Source organism: Gymnogyps californianus, chromosome 13 (genome assembly GCF_018139145.2).
Source record: "Gymnogyps californianus isolate 813 chromosome 13, ASM1813914v2, whole genome shotgun sequence".
Lineage (NCBI taxonomy): Eukaryota > Metazoa > Chordata > Aves > Accipitriformes > Cathartidae > Gymnogyps > Gymnogyps californianus.
The window spans coordinates 13253086-13273312 of NC_059483.1; the positions used below are offsets into that span (position 1 = coordinate 13253086).

At 50.0% G+C, this 20227-nt stretch overlaps 2 protein-coding genes across 3 annotated transcripts in view; one reads left to right on the plus strand and one right to left on the minus strand.

Moving 5' to 3' along the window:
* Positions 1 to 7141, plus strand: part of ABTB1 (ankyrin repeat and BTB domain containing 1) — a 29130-nt gene extending 21989 nt beyond the window's left edge. For both annotated transcript variants that reach the window (XM_050904598.1, XM_050904599.1), the window contains 2 exons: positions 1569 to 1769; positions 3607 to 7141. In XM_050904598.1, the coding sequence (XP_050760555.1) occupies positions 1569 to 1769; positions 3607 to 3813 (408 nt within the window). In that variant the 3' untranslated portion in view covers positions 3814 to 7141. The remainder of the gene's footprint in view (positions 1 to 1568; positions 1770 to 3606) is intronic.
* Positions 7142 to 16892: 9751 nt separating this feature from the next.
* Positions 16893 to 20227, minus strand: part of MGLL (monoglyceride lipase) — a 64442-nt gene continuing 61107 nt past the window's right edge. The window contains exons 7-8 of the mRNA XM_050904693.1: positions 18123 to 18338; positions 16893 to 17132 (exon numbers count right to left, since the gene is read on the minus strand). Of these exons, the coding sequence (XP_050760650.1) occupies positions 17007 to 17132; positions 18123 to 18338 (342 nt within the window). The 3' untranslated portion in view covers positions 16893 to 17006. The remainder of the gene's footprint in view (positions 17133 to 18122; positions 18339 to 20227) is intronic.

Here is a 20227-nt window from a genome sequence, read left to right on the forward strand (position 1 = left end):
ACAGAAAGGGTTCCAGGCAGAAAGAGAAGTTGCTGATCAGAATACTTGTGTAGGCTCAAGGGGAGCTTTTGGAGGAACGTTTGCCAGGTTTGTCCTTGATCAAGCAGTTGGGAGCTGCTGCCGTCAGTACGACTGACTCAAACACCTCCAACTCGTGAGGTTCCTGGAGCTTATGAAAGGACAAAGCAGTACTTGATTAATAACCCCAAGAGCTTTGTTACACCACTGTAGCACTACGGCACTCATGGCATGCTTCTGTTACATCTTGCATCCTTCTGCACAGCTGTTGCAGGGTGTTATACAGCTGAGACATTTGCTGTGAGTAGTCTCTCCAAACACCGGTGTGGACAGCTGTAGGAGAAGAAATAATCAGCCTTTTGCAGTTGTCAGAGTGAGCAACAAGATGTGTAGCTGTGGACAGCAGTGTTTTTGCTGCCGACCAGTTATCAGGGCAGTGGACCACACTGCACCAGTGTTACCATTCCTCAGTCTAGACCAGTGTGGCTTGGTCTGTTAATGCAAGTGATCTTGCCTCCTCCACAGTCAGGGTATGCTGCATCCTGCAGATTTGCTGTTAAAATGGATGTGGGTAACTGTACTCTTTGCACTTCACATTAGCAGGAACAGAACTGTGCAGATAGAGGCTCTAGTTCCAGGTTAGTGACGCAGATGGCTGACTAAAATAGGATTTGCCCAGCCAGGGGGAAGAGACTGAGTGAAGCTGGAGGTGGTGTCTCCAACATTATCTACAGTATTTTTTATCCTCGGATCACTTGCAAGAAACAAAAGTACCGAAGAGGGAAATGGGAGGGTGGTTCTCTAGCTCAAGAGCCTGAAAATGTTAAAGGCTATTCACAACAGTGTAAGCTTGAGCATCTGGTGCATGAATTTCGTTCAGTTTGAATGCCTGTTAAAGCTCCAGTAGTAGTTGATGTGCAGAGTCTGTTCCTTACCTAGGTGGGCCTCACCTACAGTTTATTGGGGTGCAATTTTCTGTCCTTGGATGTATCCCTGTGCCAGGGAGGTTGTGCTGGCTGAATTAGCAGAGCCAGTTTGAGGAAGGAACTTAAGAGAATTTTGCACGTTTTTCACAAAATGTGAGTCCAGTGAGTACAGAATGGGAGGAAAAGTCTTAGTGGGGACAAGGTGCTCTGTTCTGCCAGCCTGTTCTGTTCGTCGCTTTGAAGGGCTTTCAGTACCTCTGGTAAAAGCTACCTCCTTCCACTGCCACATTGAACATTTCTTAGCAGCCAGCTTTCAGGTGCACTTCAGTGTTTCAGCATCGCTTTGTGCCTAGCTAGAGGGGTTAGCTGCAGCGTGGCAAATTTCTTGCTTTGTGCTGAGCAAGCCACCACTGTAGCATTTTAAACTCCTCTGTGGTAACTGAGTGGAAGACTTAGCCCTGAAGGATCGAGCTCCTGTCTCTCCATAGTACTGTTAACACTTGTCCGGTAATGGGCCAAACAACACTTCAGGGAATCTGCTAGAACAAAAGAGAAGGTGGCAGTTTGCCAGAGACAGGTGAAGTGGGTAGGACTGGACAGTAATTCTCCTCTTTCCATTGCCAGCTGTCCCCGGAAAACGCCTATGACGTGCTGTGCGTGGCGGACATGTACTTGCTGCCTGGGCTCAAGCGCCTTTGTGGCAGGACCTTGGCTCAGATCCTCGATGAGGACAACATTGTCAGCATCTGGAGGATTGCAAAGCTGTTCCAGCTGACCCGGCTGGAGGACCAGTGCACGGAGTACATGGCAAAGATCATCGAGAAGGTAGCAGAAACACTCCCCACTGCACTTACCACATGTGCCCATAAATCTAACTGCACAGTGAGCCATAGATACAACAGATTTAACGGTTGTACTTTGGTCTGTAATAAATGGTTGCCCTCTCTGGTTTGATGTGCTTCCTGAAAATGGGCAGCAGTTAAGTAGCAAAGCACATGGTGAGTTGGACAGAGGACGAGGAGTGTGGCAGTACCTGATGTCACTGCAGTAAGCCAGATGCTGGTGGCTGTCTAGCACATCCCTGTGGACTGTGGGGTGAAAAACCTGCCCAAAAAGTTCTGCAAGTGCCATGGGCAGGTGACTTTCACTGAGCTTTCAGCCACCGTGCCCAGAGCAACAACAGCGTTGCCTGAATACACCAGCTGGAGCCTGGAGAACCCAATGGGGTGTGCAGGGGAGCTCTGTGCAGGAAATGTTTTTCGGTGTTTGCTGGGGGGAGTTCTTCCTGGCATAATGCTGTAGAAAGGAGAAATCAGTGTGATCTCTACTCTCCTCCAGGATGACAAATCTAACAGTAGGGCTTTCCTCAGGGGGAAATTTGTCTGTTGCACAGCCAGAAGTAATGAATCTAACACTGAAGTTTTCTTTATGGGGCTCCATTTAAGTGTTACCCTGAGTCATTATAGCTTGAAGTTTCAGGACTCATGGAGAAAGCTGCCATACGGAAGGATAAACTAGAATCTATGGGGTGTTTTTATCCTGAGACAGATCTTTATAAATGGCTTGTACAGTTCACATGGGAATGTAACATTTTCACCTGCAGCTTGAAAGGTGTGAAATTCTTTTTGGCATGTGAAAACAGCGAAGGAAATGATTCTGGGTCTATTATTTTGTTCAGTGTATAGCTTGGGGATGATAGACACATCAGCATGCAGCCAGATTCTGGCTTCTGAAAAAGGGATTTGATTTGAAAGCTGATGAATATCCCAAGTAGTAATTGGGCAAGGTAGGGCTTTGCTTGTGTGTTCCCCTTACCTTCCTCTTCTCTAGCCTGAGTGGGAGTCCTCGGACCCAGCGTTGGCAATGTGCCTTCCTAAGGGTCTTGGCACAAATGGAGCCACCCCAGCTGTTCAAACATCAGCAGCTGCCAGCATCTTTTGGAGATGCACTGATGATGGCAACAGGGAGAGATTTTGGCAGTGTGTCTAGCATAGAGCAGGGCTCAGCAACCTGCCATGCCCAGGCACAGTTTAGTAGCGTAGACAGACGGAAGCTGCCTCTCACCCTTCAGCACACCACATGTTCCTGGGGAACTTGATGCAAAATCATTCATGGGTGACCTGATTCTGTCAGGTTGGGCGCAGAACAGAGCAGCTGCCTTGCTGTGATCTGCTGGTCGGCTCTTGGTGGTGGGGCTGAGAGCCATGGTGGGGATAGAGTCAGCTGTGGCTCCTGGTTCTGAACTGGGCACAAGCACCTGGTGCCTTGCCTGTGGCAAGACATTTCCCAAAAGTATCTGGCAGCATCTCCTGGTTCCTCTTGGGTGCCTTTCTGGAGGGAATATTGTGTATATTCATGTGCCCCAATACCAGAACTATGGATGCTTAGTTAGTGGGTATTACAGTGCACTGTTTGAGGTGCAGATTGCTTCCAGTTGTGACCGTTTATTGTTGGAGTATTACTGCCTCCTTACGATGAATAGCAGGATGTATCTCCAAGCGGTGTCTGTAGGAGACATAGGAAGATTTGGGTCTCCATGTACCCTTAGCATTCCCTTTTCTGTGGGATCCCTCAACAGTGGCTGAGCCCATTATCCCAACCCTTTACATCCCTTTACCTGTCGTCTTGTCTTCCTAATGGTTCTCTTGTCCACCCTGTCCAGCTGGTGGAGTTGGAGGAGTTTGTGGCTGCTGTGAAGGAGAATGCAGAGGCTGTGGAGGAACGGCAGGAGACTGACTCCATTCCTCTGGTTGATGACATCCGCTTCCACATCACCAGCAACGTGCAGACTTACAGTGCCATCGAGGAAGCCAACCAGAAACTTGAAGCTCTGGAAAACCTCCTGGCCAGTATAGGGCTTGAGTGCTGATGTGTGCAAACCCTGCCTGTCATATGCAGCCTGCGTAGCCCCCACTGGGTTGGCTCAGAGTGCAAGAACATCCAAGTCTCTGAATGTCTCTCTTCCCCTTCTTTGTCCACCTTCCCATCCACTTTCAGGCATGGTTTCTTTTTAATTTATTTATGTCTGGACATTTGCATGTCTGGTTTGTGTTTGGTTTTATTTTATTTTTTGTTCCTCCTTTCAGAAGTAGCTCCCAAAGCTCAGCCCAAATCAGTAGCTGCTCCTTTGTACAATACAATGTGGATAGGAAACTGCAAGCTGTTGGGGATGGTAAGGGAGCTGTTCTGGGGGACTTGCTATTGCCTGGTGTTAGGACCCATCCTGTTCTGTTGCCCAACAACACACTTCTGAAACTGGTTCATGCCAGGATATTTGTTGAATTGCCACCAGCAGAGGAAGAAAACTGGATTAAACTCTTCAAATAAGTATATTGGAAGGGAGGTAGCCTTTCTTTCGCTGTCAGCATTATAAGATTGGCAAAGGTGGGCAGTGCTTCCCTAACAGGGACACAGGAGTACTTGGCTATGTGGAAGGCACTGTCTTCACCTGCTATTCTAGTTCTTAGATGAAAAAAACCAAAGTGATTTCCAGGTCTTCCCTAGCTTTTCATTGCTTTAAAGTGCTCAGAATTGCTTTGCTTTCTGAACAAACATCTTTGGGAATACAGTAGAGACTGGAGTCCTTCTGTTCTTAAAAAGCAGTAGCTTTCAATGCATAAAAAAAGGGAGAGCACCCCTTTTCTTCCTAACAGGGGAAGGAAACACCTTTTTCTTGGAAACAGCACTTTTCCCTTTCTTTTTGTCCATTGTGGTAGAGCAAAACTGACTTGCTGGTGGGTCAGGGAAGAGAGGTCACCGGAAATCTTTTTTAAAAGGAAAAGAGGCCTTTTGGATCTCTCACAGGGCAGCTGTCCCACTCGTCGACCTTCTGGCTTTGCTCAGCCTTGAGCCTTGTAGCTTCATTGTTCTCCAGGAAATTCACTGTTTGTACTAATGAATGTGTTTGAATCTGTGTTCTGCAGTAGGTCGTGTTATCTCGTGTTGTCTCCCTAGACTCCTAATGAGGGTAACGATGTTCTTTCTCCTTGGCACTAATCAGCAGGCAATACCCCTGCATAAAGCTTGCCTTGCCAAATAGGCTGCCCTCAGAGCTGTTCATCTCCAGAATGGCATGTTATGAGAGTCTCGGGTCTCCAAGGCACAGGCCGGGCATACTTTGCCATGCTGTGAGTTGGGAGGGAGAAGAGGCGTTGTGTGAAGCACATATAGAATCTTGCACAGGCAGTGGGCTGCCATTACTAACGCATATCGTCATTTTGGTCACTTTGTGAGGCAAGAGCTTGAAATAATCCATGTCGGGTGTGCTTTTATTGTTTGAGGTGGGAACTGGGCACAGATCCCCCGCAGCTTCAGCATGTTGTTTTCTGTAATGGTGGTGGTACTTCACCTGGATAAGGGAAGGGTTTGGAGATCCAGCGTTTGTCAGGGACTTGCTTCAGGTGTGCATGTACTGGGAGGATGGGTTTCTCTTCTTTGCTAATCTCACCAGGTGAGAGCCTGATGCTCTCACCCCATGCGAGAACTGCAGCCTCACCGCCCCGGCTCAGAGTGTCTGCCTGTATCTGGCATGTGTTGAAGCTGTTTGCAGGTACGTGGGCAGGCTTTGGGCACCATTGCACTAGGCAGGCTGGGTTCAGTTGCAGTGAGGAGGGGGCACTGGGGTTTGGCCGCTGTACTCGAGAGAAGCTGGACTTAGGCAAAATCACGTGTCAGGATTCAGTTGCACTTAACAGAAGCTGGGGACAGAGCTGGCGGGGCAGGAATGAGGTGCATCGACATAACTGAGGCCCGGATGCTTGTGCACTTTGTCATCTGTGTTTAACTGGTGTCTCTTGCAGAACAAGTCTCTGGGGCAGGGGATGGTGGCAGCAGGGCTGTTCAAGCAGAGCGTGCTTCAATTCTTCTGTTTCAAAATGCTTGTGAGGAAGTGCAGGGATTTCTTGTGTTTTGTTTTCTGCAGTTATATTAGGGTGAGGGAAGAGGATGTGTCCCTGCAGATGGAAGCAGGGAGCAGCTTCTGTTTGAGGTGGTGACATGGAGAGGAGCTGTGCGTTTGTTGTGTGATTTGTGGAATGTACCTCCATGTCCATCTCTTAAGCTCAGTGTGGCTTTGACAGAACCACCAAAGAGCCCAGCACAACTTGAACTGATAAAGGCATCTCAGTAAACTTGAGGAGGGGAAGGGCTATTGAGAAAGCTTTAATATTAAAGTCCCGTATATTTTGGAGAAAGAAGGGTGAAGGCAGAACTGCCTGTTTTCTTGCTCAGTGGAGTGTCAGGCTCATGAAAGCCTGCTACAGAAACAGACAGCTTAACCCAGCTGGTTCAGTTCCCCTGCGTTTCTCCTCCCTATATGGCTGAAGATGACACTGAACATAAGCAGGATGTTTAGTTTATCACATCCCCTCTGCTCCTCCTGCATAAATTCTGCATCTGACATCTTAGTAGTCGGCTTTCCACAGCAGTGGTTGACAGCCCTGCGCAAGGCTCGCCCGGAGCCACCGGAGAACAGAACGTGGCCTTTGCCTTCTGCTTGTACTGAACGAGATGCAGAAACAGGATTACCAAGGAATGTGCTAATGCTTTTCTCTGCAGATGCCTCAGCTGCTAAAGCACATGGACACTGGTAGTGGGCAAAGCAGGAGGAAGGCAGAGGAGGGGCAGCAGTGCTGGGAAGTGTTTTCCATATGGCTGCTCTTGAATAATTCCATTCCTGCATCCTTAAGCATGGAGCAAGTGAGGCTGCAGTTGTACACGTGGGAGGAAAGGTCAGTGTGGCCTTTTGATCTGCCTCCCCAGTAGCGCAGTTCCATGTGGGCTGCCAAGCAAACGCCTCATCTGTCTGCGTGCACTTAGTGGTCACATCTGTGAGGCCCGTCAGATTGTCCAATTACTCGGGGTCCTTTAACCCCCCATCCCTTTTGGCGAAATAGGGCTATCAAAAAGCATACATAAGCAGATGGTCAGCATGCAGGCAAGCTAATTAAGATGAGCCAGGTCAAAACTTAGATTTGAATTCACTTTATTCTTGCTGCAAATAATTTTATCACAAAATAAAAACCTTTTGATTTTTCTTCTGTTGCCAGTGTCCTTTTTGTGTTCTGTTGCCTCTGTCCTTTTTATTTACTACTAGCCACTTGTTGAATTAAGAAGATTGTAAAATTTATCAGAGCAACATTATATTTAAGAGGAAATGTGTAAGCATGTGTGCAGCAATAAAATAGTATATTTCACTATATCTGTTCCTGCTGTGGCCTCTTTATTACCAGCTGACGATATCAGTGTGGCTTTATTTCTGAAAGGACTCGGTGGGCTCCTTCAGCTTATTTTCCTGCACCTGGGCCAAGGGCTGGCTCGGCACTACCTGGCTTCCAAGCAGTGAGGAAAGCATGACTCTGCTCTCCTCTCTTGGTGACCCGTTTGTACAGTCCTGCCAGAACATGAGTGTAAAGCACCAACTTGTTTTTACTGACTCCTTTCTCCCAGGATTATTCTGTTTCATTGGCAGCACCGTGGCGCAGGCTTGGTCAGTGTGGCGGTGGTGTGTCACAGGGAGGTGATGTTTGTCCTGGGAAGTTGCTCTGGGCAGCCCCCAACAGGTAAGTTGTCCCTCCCTCTCTTCTTGTCACCCTATGCCTCTGTCATTGCTGACTGTCCATTAAATCCAAGGAGGGAGATTTCTCAGCCTCTGTGCTTAACTACTCTGACTTGTTCAGTGCACTCACGGAGCCTCTGAAGCATGTGTTTTCTCCAAAACCTTGAGCCTGCTGAAGTGCCTGGGCAGTCCTTCCTCTCCTCTCTGAGAACACAGACGCTTATTTTCTCTTCTGCATTCTTGTATGTCTGGGTGGCTGTGATAGTTTCGGTGGCATTAACTGAGCTGCCTGTGGGCAGCCTCTGTTGACTTCAGAGCGTGACTGGCATTCAGGGAACGAGGATCCAAGCCTGTCCCCGTGGCTCCGTGTAGGAACATGCAGTTTTCGGGGGCGGGGGGGAGGGGTGTACTAACAGCATCTGAATGACGAATGCTGTTGAAGGGAGCGACTGGGCTTGGAAAAGTTCAAGCACTGATCAGGCTTTTGGGAAAGCCCGTCACAGCCTGGGGAGCCGGATTGCGTCTGTCTGTGCTCAGCTCCCAGGGATGAACGAACCTGGCTAGGGCTGGTGATGGGAGACAAAGGCTTGGCTTGGTTCTCTGCTCACAGGGGGTGGGTGTGCTGGCAGAGCAAGTTTTTGTTTTACATTCTAAGTAAAACAGATTTGACGTAACAAATTTATTAAGATAAGAGAGGCCACACTGGCAAACCATTAGTCAGAGTTGGGACCTGTTTTGAATAACAGCGCTGGCTCCGCCAGGGTTGCCGCCTGCCTTGAAGAAGTGCTGAGGGACAAGGGCAGAGAACTCCTTTTCTAGGGTTGCAAATGGTTTCTAGGGTTTTAGGTGGGAAATCAGAGGTGGGTTATTGGCAATAACCAAGGCAAGGGCTGCAGAGAGGCAGGCTCCTAATTAGGGGACAGCAGCCACATCTGGGTGCAGCTATGGACATGCAGACCCTTAAGGCCAAAGCCAAGCTACAAGCTTCAAGCTATGTGTGATCAGCATCTGGGGAAGGGGGCAAGCATGCACATGCCTCTTGCTTTTCCTAGTTGTGGTTAACTTTGTAAGCCTACAAGTTCAGGGCAAGGTTTGAAGGGCATTTCAAGAGACTAAAGAAAGCCTTGGAAGAGGATCAGTACCATGCAAAGAGCTAGCTCTGGTCCCAAGGGTCTGGCTGCTTGGTTCCCAAAATAAGCTCTGAGAAATGAGTGTGAGAGCTTTCCATTCCTTCCTCCTGTTACCGGCAGAACAAGCTTGAGGGGAATGAGAGCAGGATTGGAAAGTGAGATCTGCTCCCTCCTGACTGCAGCTTTCTGCCAGTGGGTCTATTTTGCTCCCTGCTCTGTGTGCTGGTATGGCAAAACACAAGGCTGTTGCTTTGGCACGGCAGCTTAGGAAAGAGGGAGGTGAAGGGAGTGCTATGGCATGGCCAGATGCATCGGTTCGTGGGCTCAGGGTAGGGTGGGGTTGGTCTTTTTAAAGAAATCCAAAGTAACTTGACATAGCTTTCCCATGGAGGAAACTGAGCTGGTCTGCGTTGCACTGGGATGTCATTAAAACCCCAGTGAGAAAAAATGCCTCCCTCTTTATTCTTGTATCTTATCACTTCTTTGCGAGCCAGGGTCATCCCAGTACTATTTGTACAAGGCTGCAACAGCAATGAACCATGCGAGCGAGGCTGTGCAAGAGACCTGCTCTGGAAGGAAGGCAAGTAAATGTGTTAGTTACTGCTCCTTGAGATATGCTTTAGGAGATGAAGGCTGATCTTTCATATCAAGGCTAAGATGACATTCTATCTCTCCCTTCTGCTCAGAAGGTTTTATTCTAACACATTCTTGGCACAGCATAGCAGAACCACCAATATTTCTATGAATTTTATTAAGCTTGCTTCCATAACGGGAGCCAGCAATCTGCTCTCTAGAACTCTTTCCACCCCCCTCCTCCCTGGATCTAAAACTGAACTTTTATTCAGGAGTTGTTTTAAAACAAGTTTGTTGGCGGCAAGTTCAATCTCTTTCCCTTTCCCAAAGGCTCTCATTGAGAAGCTGAAAATGCTTCAGGCAAGTTGTCCAGAAAGCTTTTTCTGCTGTGCTGCTTCTCTGGTCTGAGTGCCCGTCGGGCACAGTGTCTTCAAAGCCATTCAAGGCGCTGGCTCTGGCCACGCTGCTCCTGGAGTGACTGCTCCTTCCCTTCCCGGGGCGGGGGACATGGTATTTCTTGTTTCCTGATTTTACGTGACCTTTTCCAATCATGTGTGCAATTAAACAACAGTCTTCCAGGTCTGAAAGCGCACAAGGGGCAAGTACTTCTCTTGCTCTGCCGACTGCAGTGCAGGGCAGATCAGTCTTGCGTGCAAAGTTCAGCGTTTACTGGGGATCCAGGACTCGCCAGTCACGCAAGTGCCCCCGGGCTGGGTTTTGGTGCAGAGCAGCCGCAGCATGGGATGTACGTATGCTCAGCACAGGAAGAGAGGACTTGGTGTTAAAAGTGCACGGGGTGAGCCCTGGAAGCTTAGCGCTGTCGGGGCTTTTGATATGGCAAACACAAGGGCTGCCCTGTGCTGCGGGCAGGCGGCTTGTTGCTGTCATTGCAGCACGAAGCTGACCCTGCAGTCTAGCATGGGGGAAAAACTGATTTTTTTTCTCTGGATGGGGAACCAGAGTCGGGTTTTTTTCTAGCATGTGGATATCTCCTGCTCCAGGGTTCACTGTGTTGGCCTGAGGAGAGCTTTGCTGGCGTTGCCATTGCATTGTTTTTCATCTAAATGAAGGCATGACTCTGATACGAAGGCTGCTGACCTTGGGAAGGCTGGAAAGCCCTGCTTTTCCTGGGGCCCTGCCTCACGGCAGGGTTTACCGTGGTCTGGCAGGGGCTTGCTTGCCTTTCATCATGAATCCTTCCTAAACTGATGCAGGGAAGGTACTGCTTGTCCTTTGCACCTGAGCTGCCATTGCTTCACCTCTGCCGTTCTCATCTCTGCGTGTTTTCTTGTAAGGTAAGTGTTTTCCATGCTGGACATCTTGCTGTCCCCTTGGCTCCCCCCCAGGCCAAGCAGCTTTCTTTGCCAAGTTTCCTCTCGTTAGGCATCAGCACATATAATGCGATCCATCCAAACTCTTAATTGATCTCTTAGGAATTGTTTTTCATCTGAATTCCTGGAATGTTTCCATACATGGAAGAGTATCCCCCAGAGGGAAGGGAAATTAATCCTGTGTCCCTCCCTCCCAAGGACCAGTGGCCACGGGAAGGCCGGTTGTTAGGCTTGCTCCTGTTTGGAGATGTGGTCTCTGCAGTGTTTGCTCACAGATGTGGCTGTTTGGTTTAATAAGGCAGTTGTTAGGAGAGCAGCAGGAAGGTGAGCGGTAGCTCCACATCAGCAGCTTCCCCATCAGATGGAGAAAGAGAGCATCCCAGACTGATAAGGTGGGAGAGCATTGCCCTGTTTCTGTGCGCAAAAGAGACTTCTTGTGCTCGTATGTGGAGAGAAGAGCAAACAGTGGCTCAAGAAAAAAACCACTTTTGAGAGCCTGGAGTGAGCAGGAGCAGCGGCAGCAGGCAGTCAGGCTGCTGGCACGGTGTGCGGTAGTGGTGGTCTCTGATGGTGCGGTGGCACCTGCGCAACCCCGTCAGCTCCGTCCCCCTTTCCCTGTGATGGAGATCTGCCCAAGGCCAGGCAGGGATGGTGGCAGCCAGAGAAGTGCAAGTCTTCGCTTGCCCCCCCCGGCAGCTCTGGAGTGAATTACAGCCCTGCTTCTCCCTCCTGCGATGGTCTATAAATCCCATGCTTAACAGTTTGCCAGCAGCAAATGCAACCGAGGCGCTACCAGTTTATATGCTGAGCAGATCTTCTGAATTAAAATTCCTCACCGCTCACTTGAAGCTGCAGCATTTGGCTCTTCTCCAGTGCCTGAGCCTGGCCTGGGCGATGAGCTGTGTGGTCCTGGAGGTCTGACAGAGGCACGGTCCCTGCAGCAAAGTGACCGAGTGTGACACCTCTTGTCCCATGGCCTGGTGGTGGAGCAGGCTGCCTGTCCCTGCCAGGGTGGCTGGAGAGGACTCCTTAGGAGCTCTCTCCCCCGCCGCACCATGGCACTGCTCTGGCTCCTGCTTTACCATCGGCTGATCCCCACCTTGCACCAGCCCTGAGAGCCAGCTTTGGATAAGAGAAGACCCGAGCACAGGCTGGGGGAAGAGAAAAAGGCAAAAAGCTTCAGGGTTCCCGCAGTCTCGCAGGATCAGACTAGAAGCACATGCTAAAACCAGAAAGGCCACCTATGGCTGTGACAGCTCGCCGGGCACGGGGTGGTGACACCAGGAAAACTGCACTGCCAAAAAGGCTCCTTCGTGCCAGTGCTGCTCCCGGCCTTGTGCAGGACCGTCCCCTCCCTCCTGGGCTCGGTTCCTGTCCCAGCACTGTGGTGTGCACCGTCAGGTGTCCCTCATAGCTGCAAGGAGCTTAATGAGCCACTAAAATACCAGGGGAAAGAGCCGAGGACTTGCTGGTATTAAAGCAAATCTTGTTACTAATGATGTTCCTTACTACCATGGTGTGTCCGCTGGCTCGGCAAAAAGCCCCGGCTCTGCTCTCTGTGTTGATGTGCATCAAAGTCCTTGGCCAGAGCTTCTGACCCAGCGAGCCTGGGTGTGATCAGACGTACAGCCTGTGTGGGGCTGCAGAAAGAGAATATTATTCTCTCGATTTAGCAATTCGAGGCATGAGGAGGATGAAATGAGTTGCCAGAGGTTGCAGGTCGGGTCTGGCGCTGCTGATGACTCCAGCCAGAGGGCTGGCACATGGACGTGCCGTCCCGTCTGTCCCCTGCTGCAGCAGTCGTCGCCTGTTTTGGGGTGCGAGCGAGTGGCTGGGGAGCCCTCGCAAACACAGAGGCTTGTCCTGAAGTCTGCACGGGGAGGGAGGCAGGAGGGGACCCTGCGGCTGGGCTGTGCCCCAGCCCCGCTCTCTAGGCAGGAGGGACATTCTGCAGCACAGGGCACCCTGACAGCACCAGCCCTGGCTTTGCATGAACCAGGGGCTCTACAGCACCTGGGCACTGCCTGGGAGCTGAGAGAGCAGCAAACCCAGCTCCCCAGCCCTCTCTGTAGTTGCAGCTGGGGGCAAAAGGTTGGATTTAAATGGCTGCTGCTCCTGGCCACGGTGCAGATGCTTCCTGTTTGAATTGGGTATGGTTCAGGACCAACATAATATTTTAATGGGCTTGTAAAAGTGTGGGAACCAGGTCTCGAAGCAGGCTGAGCTTGCCTCTTACTCCAGGCTCCCCCACCAGCTCCGGACTGCTGTTTCGTCTGGGGTGGGGAAAGCACTTAGGCCAGGGAATTTTTTTTTTTCTATTTTTTTTTTTAAAGTTAGCACCTCAGCTACAATTAAAAAAAAAAAAGCAAGCTTTGACTCCAGGGAGGGTAGAGCTAGCTTTCATTGGGATTACCCAGACAGAGAGCCCTTCTAGGTCAAAGTAGGACGTAAAGACATCTTACACCTGCAGTGCCCCAAGCTAATTTTTTATTGTGCTGCTCTGGGCTATAGCAAATCGTGGTGTGAGGCCGTGGATTTCAGGGCTCTTTGAAAAGCTGACCTTGAAGCAGAAAGGGAACCTCAGGCCTCCATGAGACTGGGCTGCCCCAGACCCCTGGTCCGCAGCGGCTGGGGAGCAGGTGCCGGCTATGCCGGCAATTCGGCAGTGCCCGGGGGCTGCAGCCCCCTCCTCCACAAGCTGAACAGCAATTTAATATCTCTCCGCCTTTCCCTTCTCACCCTACAGAGGGATGGCAGTCACCAATGATGCCCTCAAACACGCTCTGTTCAGAAAACATAACTTTATTATTAGTTGCAATATACATTGTATTCCTTTAAGAATCCTAAACTTGTATATGATTTTTCCCACTGAAAATACATGTGTATGTATATATGTTTTTATATATGTATATATATATAAATGTATTTTATTGAACTGGAACACAACGGAACAAGAGAGACAAGCTCAGAAATTACTTGGAAAAGTAAATGGGATCTCAGTGGGTTTGTGCTGGCAGTATGCTAAGGTGCATGGTACAAAAAGAACAGGCTAAATAGAAAATGTGATGGGTTAGGCAGTGGGGAACGGTCTCAGTGCTACAGGTGGTGATATATACAGTAGTTACATGTTGCTATTGCTCAGGCATGAGTGCCACCTATTCTCAAAGGCAGACCAGTCTCTGGTGTGGCTCCGCACAGCAACATTCATAAGGCCGGCTGTGCTCCTTGCAAATGCTACCTGCCATTTGAAAATAGAGTTTAATTACATTTCCCTTGGCAGCAGCTCTGCTCATTACTAATCTGGTCAGCGAAGGAAGAATTCCTCTGAGGCATGGTGAAACCTAACTGGGTCAATATAAAGTAGCTTACAGGCAGGGTAAGGGATCAGCAACAGCAGTGAGAGCTGAAATGCGCAGGCTGGGCTGCAGCGGGTGCAAGTCAGCATCTCGGCTGACCCAGGCTGGTTTGCTCCTGGCTCCTTCCCTCTGCACTCATTTCCCCACCTGCAAATGGGCTGCTCCCCTCCGCTCAGCAGCCTGCCTGGAGGTGTGCGCTGCCAGGGGCAGGCAGCCTTCGGGGCTTTTTTGGGCTAGGTTTCCCTGTGTTAATTTCCTCCGAAGTTAACTCTTCAGAGGAGCGGCTGAGGGTGGCAATAATCCCTTCTGTGCCAGGGCTTGGGGCTTACTTGGCTTTTTTTGTTGTTGTTCTTTCAACTTTTTGTTTGTTAATTTTCAAACACAGCTTCCCCAGGCCACATGCCATTGCTGAGCTTAGCTAGACAGAGGGACAAGTCTTCCCCAGATCAACATAATTGGTTTCCTTTTATTTCTGCTGAGCTGCAGATGTTTCTTGGGTGAAAGGACACATTTTAGCGAAGGCACTGACCACGGACTTTCCTCTGCCTGAAGCCAGGTTGGAGGGAGCAGACGGGCTCTGACCTTCCTGCTGGAGGGTCGCTTCCCTCCCCCCTGCAAAGTGCTTGTCAATTTGGGAAGGGATGTAAAGAATGTGGGCATTGATTTACTCCTGACTTCCTCTGGAAAAGTGCTTTCAAAAGTCCCATCCTTAAGTCATCATCTTGCTACTACCCCCGCAATGTCTGTCACCACTGGATCACGCCTACTTGATTCCCCTTCCAGCTGAAGAAGCAGGTGAGGCTTATCACCGCTGTAGTGTTTCTCTTCTTGCTGTCTTTCCTGAGCAGCATCTGGCAAGGAGGGATCTTGCTCAGGGAAAAGAAGTTGCAACAAGGCAGGCTGCTGGAAGGTGCAGAGCAGGCGACCTGTGCATCGCCCCCTTCCCATAGCAAGTGTCACCAGAGGTTTAGCAGGGGTTGGTGAGAATAGCTGATTGCACTGGAGTAATATTTGAATCAAAAGCTGGCGTTGCTGGGAGAACTACAGCTCATTCCTCTCTTTAGAGGCAAGAAAATACAAGTGTGAAAGTGCCTGGATCAACCTGTATAAAAGAACTTTCCTGACTTGAGCCCCTTAGGGCAATTACAAGGACATAACCTGCATCCACACGTCCTTCATCCACCCACGCTGCTGGGACGGAATGGGACAGAGCCCTGATTCTGTTACTGCACAGAGGTCCCTTTCCTGAATCTTGCCAGAACCGGTTTCAAAGGGAGGAGAGGTGGGTGACACCCACGACTGTCGCAGGTGGGATCCAGCCCTGGGGACGGCAGCTCGAGACACAGCGATGGTTCCCACTGCTGCCAGGGAAGGCAATAAGAGGGCTGGTTTGTCACTGGGGGAGATGCCCCACTCTCTCATAGTGCAACATTGGCAGGCATTTTCTTCTTGCAAAATTGGAGGGAGAGGCGCAGGTTAAAGCCCTTCCCTTTGGCTAGTGCCAAGAAGTGTATTCATAATTAGGGCCATCACCCTGGACTAACTGACCCGCACAGCCACGCTGTGATCACTACGCGGCTTTTGCTGTATCGATACAATGCCTCTGCTCCCTAACTGGGTCTAAAGTCTTTCCTTTCACCCTGCTGCTGCCAGAGACCCAGGCAGCTCTAGGATTTGGCTTGTCTGCACCACTGGGCCACTCCACAAGCTCCTCCATGGCAGCTTGTACACCAGTGCCCCTGGATGCCCCCAGTGCAGCAAGGTAGATGTTGGATGGATGATTGCACCCTACACTCTGCCTTCAGCTCCCCGCATCACCTAAAGGGGTGAGCTCGGCCGCTCTGCTCGGTGACCTGCCTCAGAGGTGGCTGTGCTGATTAGGAGGAGATGGGGACGAGCTTGGACAGGATCTCTGTTCACGCTGTGGGTCTCCTGCTAAACCGGTGGACCATAAGGACACCCACTGCTACTCCCCACCCACCAGATGCTCTGCACTTCTCTCTAGCATTATTTTCAGGACATTTTCCAACTGATGAAGGAAAACAACAGATTATGACTGTAAAGTTATGGTGAGAGGACTGGATCCTGGTAGGACAACATTATTCCTTGCCAAGAGAAGGAACAATTAACCCCTTCTTTAGACTCTGCTCCCATTTCTTCCCCAGCTCCCAGCCACCTCTACATACATCATATATTATATTACTATGTTCTCTTATAATTTTGACTTTGCTATTTCAGTTTCAGTAGCGCAAGTGATTAATTCCAAAGGAAAAAAAAAAAGGAAGGAAAAAAAGCAGCCCCTAGGAATATTTACAGAATAGTTCATTTTGCAGAGGAGATGAGGTTTGGCACTGGGAAAAGCATGGTTTTTGAATGTGCTAAGTGGGTTTGATTCCACATTCCTGCTCTCCCCTCTGGGATCCTGCTCTGGTGATGAAAATTAAAGAGCTGTTTGACATGCTTTCCCTGCGTGCAAACTCGCAGAGAACGTGCAGGGTGGTGGGGGAGGCTGTCTTTATGCTCTCCCCTGGCCTGGCCTGCTTATAAAGGTAGTATCCAAAGGGGTCTGACCTTGAAAACCAGCCTTTCACCTTCAGGGAGCTGTCAGCTCCATCTTTAGCCTCTCCTCGTTACGCAGCACCTTCGTTACTGCTCTCCTCGCAAGGACCAGGGCTTTTAAGGTACTGGATGGTGGGGACAGAGAAGGGACTGTACACACCTGGAATCAAAACCATGAAGTGGAAGATACTGACTTCTTTAACATACCAAAAATTATTGCAATATAAATACACCCCTGTCACCCCAGCAAAAGCAGAGAAGGGGAAGTGGTGGGGGAAGTTTGGGGGTGAGGGGCATTTCAGTAAAGTCACCTGACCTGGAAAGCTTTGACGGCTGCTCCCACAGCTATCAATTCCTCTCCAGATTAGGGCAATGGCCATTTACATCAGCAAATGTAAAATGTCCCACCCTGTGCCTCTCCCCCCACCCTCCCTTACGCTGTGCGTGATAAAATATCCCAAGAGTCCCTCCGCGTTAGATCTTTTTCAGAGAGACTTCTATTAAGAAAAGCATCTATTCCCAGAAAACCCCAGTAAGAGCTGCAAAACCAATTGCTCTTAAGTATGGCTGGTTTCCCCAGCTGCTGAGACCTTCTGGCCAATCCATGTTAGTATTTCTGTGAAGACAGAGGTAGAGACCTCGGGCAGCTCTTTGTGGAGGGCATGATAGGCTTCCTCGTACACCTGCAACCAGGGAGAGAGTGGAGATTAGCATAGAAAAAAAAAAATCTGCATGAACAAAACAGCCTTCAGTCCCCTCTCGTCAACACCCACAGGTCCAACACGTCCTGCCCACACCTCGTCAGGTTTTTTTCCTAGATGTGGCAGGTTATGAAATCAAAGAGATGCCATTGGCAGTGCTGGCCCTCCGCGAGCACGAAGGCATTGGCATTGCAGCTTGACGTCCATGCATTACCCGAGCACCCTGCTGCCCTTTAGGAAGATAATGCATGTCCCAGCCCCATCCATTTCTTGCTTCTTATCCCACTAAGAAGGAGGAAATACTTATCATGCCCTTGGAGTTTAAAGGACAATGGGGGATGTTCCCATCATGCCTTGTGCAATTTTCCTCCTTTTATGCCCAGACTATCCAGTTATTTTTCCAATGACAAAAGCTTTCCCTTGGCCTCCCTGTCTCTCTTTCAGGCTCATTCATGTGCTAACAATTGGTTAATCAGCTGTGGCTCTCTTGAAATGAGCAGATGTGAAGTGGCTTTTGTTGTGCAGCGCTTTGGAAAGGCCTCCCTGTACCTTTACGCACTGGGGCATGAGGTAAGGTTGGTGCTTACACAGTTGGCATTGTTCAGAAGAGCTTTTGGGGTCAGCACTTTACCTGCTTATGAGCCTCGCTCTACTTCTACACCAAGCTGCTTCATGTCCAAGAGACCCTCCAGGTACACAGCCACCGCTGGGTCAGGTCTTGAGATCACCCACCTCCCCCTGCCTGCAGCCCGGCTGTAGCTGGTGAAAGGCCACCACACCGTGCCCAGGGAGCGCTGCACTTGGGCTACCTCCTGGTGAAAGCGGCTGTAACCTGCTCGGTCTCACCAATGCATCAGCCCTGCTTTGCCTCCGGCTCTCCGGAGCTCAGCAGGCTCCCTGCCCCTCACAGTCACTCGTGCTCAGGCCAACACTGACAGGATAAGACCCTAAAAATCAAGAAAGCAAGATGACCTTGAGCGTTTTGTCCTGACTCTGCACTGTGTCCATCAGTAAATAGGACCCTTTGATATCGCAGAGCTTGTCGGAAGAGCCGTGTAGCACCAGGATGGGCAAAGTCAGCTTGGGCAGAGCTCGCTCAATTCTGGCAATGGCATTCATCAGCTGGATGACGAAGGAGACCTTCATGCCACCGTGGTAGACCAAGGGATCAGATGTGTAAGACTCCATCTGGCAAGGAGAAAGAGGTAATTTAAGGTTAGCAATATTTCATGCAGAAAAGACAAAGCAGGTCAGCCTGGTGGTGAGGAGTCTCTTCCCTTGGCTTGCACGGTCATTTCCTACTCTGTCAGGACATCCTGCCATCAGAGTCAAGGTCGAGGTCTTCACTGTGGCTACCCAGAACTGCTCACACAACCTGGCTTGCTCCTTGTTGTGTGTTTCTCCCTTACATCACTAGAAAATATTCAAGCCAAAGCTGTTTCTGCAGGCAAACAACCAGTGTTGGACAAAGACTGTTCCCGTGGGGGCACCTGCCTGCATTTTTCTCCTCTGCCATGTCATTCTGTCACTCAAACATGACATCTCTTCTGCAGAGGGTTCTTCAGACTGCATTACTTGAAAGCTGATGTTCTCCGGGCCTTTATCCTCTCTGCTGAGGACTCAGATGTTCTTCTCTTTCACCTTCCCTCTCTGGGGATGAAGACTGTGACCTACACCTACAGACAACTGACACATCTGACTGCAAAGCACTCTTACGCTGAGGGGTCCTCTCCGGGTGCAGTGTGCACAGACAAGGCAGCAAATGATGGTATTAGGTGGTAGGCAAAAAAACAAAGTCAACAACTTGCTCAGCCAGACTGTGAGAGGATAAAAATGTACAAGAGGTGGTGCAGAAAGTTGCTAGGAACGAGTAGTTACCACAGCAGGCAAATCTACAGTAAATATTTGTATACTGTACATGGAGACGGCCCACACAGCCACTGCCATCTCAGTATTTGCCAGAATGCTTTGATTATGGGTTGGTCTCTGGCACAGCCTCCAGTTTCTCCCAACCCTGGCAGATGTTTATAGAAATGATGGTTATTTATAGGTTAGCCGAAAACAGTCTCCTCCTCTCCTTGCAGGCAGTGGGGTCTGTTCAAATTCTCCCTTGCTTTGCAGAAACTTGAGGCCCTCTTGCTGCTGCACATGCCTGCCCTGAGGGGACCACGGGTGGGAGGTGACCCAGAAGGCCACCCCAGGGACATGTAGCTATGCATAGGCATAGGCACAGACATGCACTGTAGCAGGACAGCATGGCCTGCCTGGTCCCCACCGAGAAGCCAGAAAGACTTTGGGGTGGATTCTGCATTCATCTCCCTGTGAGATGAGATTATCAGGGTGGCAGAAGGACACTACATGGTGGGGCTTTCCCGGCTGGGGGCATTAATTTGCCAGGGGCCGTAAAGCCAGTTTCCCTCCTTGTCATCTCAAATGTGCTGGAGCACAAAGCACTGGAAACGGAGCTGGCAGCGAGGCATGCTGGTGCTCACAAGTCTTTCCCCATCACCTTCTTGCTTCCAGTGCTCACCATCTCCTGCTGCTTTAACCCATGGTTCCTATCTGCGAGTGCAGCAAGGGGAAGGAGTGGGTGGGAATTTGGGACTGTTAGCGGCTGGCACCCTTCAGTCCCAGCCCACAGCGCTGAGGATGGTCAAGGGAGTGACAGCTGTAGAGCCACTCTAATTTGTGCTGGAGTTGGACCAAAGAAATTCAAGTTGTTGTAGCACTCATTTAGGGACCCTTGGATGCAGCAGATGTTTCCAGTATTTGATTAAGGGCATCATTGTGTTTTGGCCTCTGTGCAAGATCATGGCTACTGTGAAGTGAGGGGTAGTTTTTGGCATGGAGACAAAGATAGAGGTCTCTCGTCACAGCTCATAATATTACGATCTTATGCATAGTAGCTCCCTTTCAAAGAAGCAAGTGCCCATGCACGCTGAGGGTTTGGAAAACACTGTTTCTAAGAGGCCACTGCAAAGATGAGATTGCGGTTAAGGTAAAAGGATCCACTCTTAAGACATGCTGAGCGTCCTCTGCTCCTGCTACAGACCCTAGGAAGCAGAGAGGCTGAACAG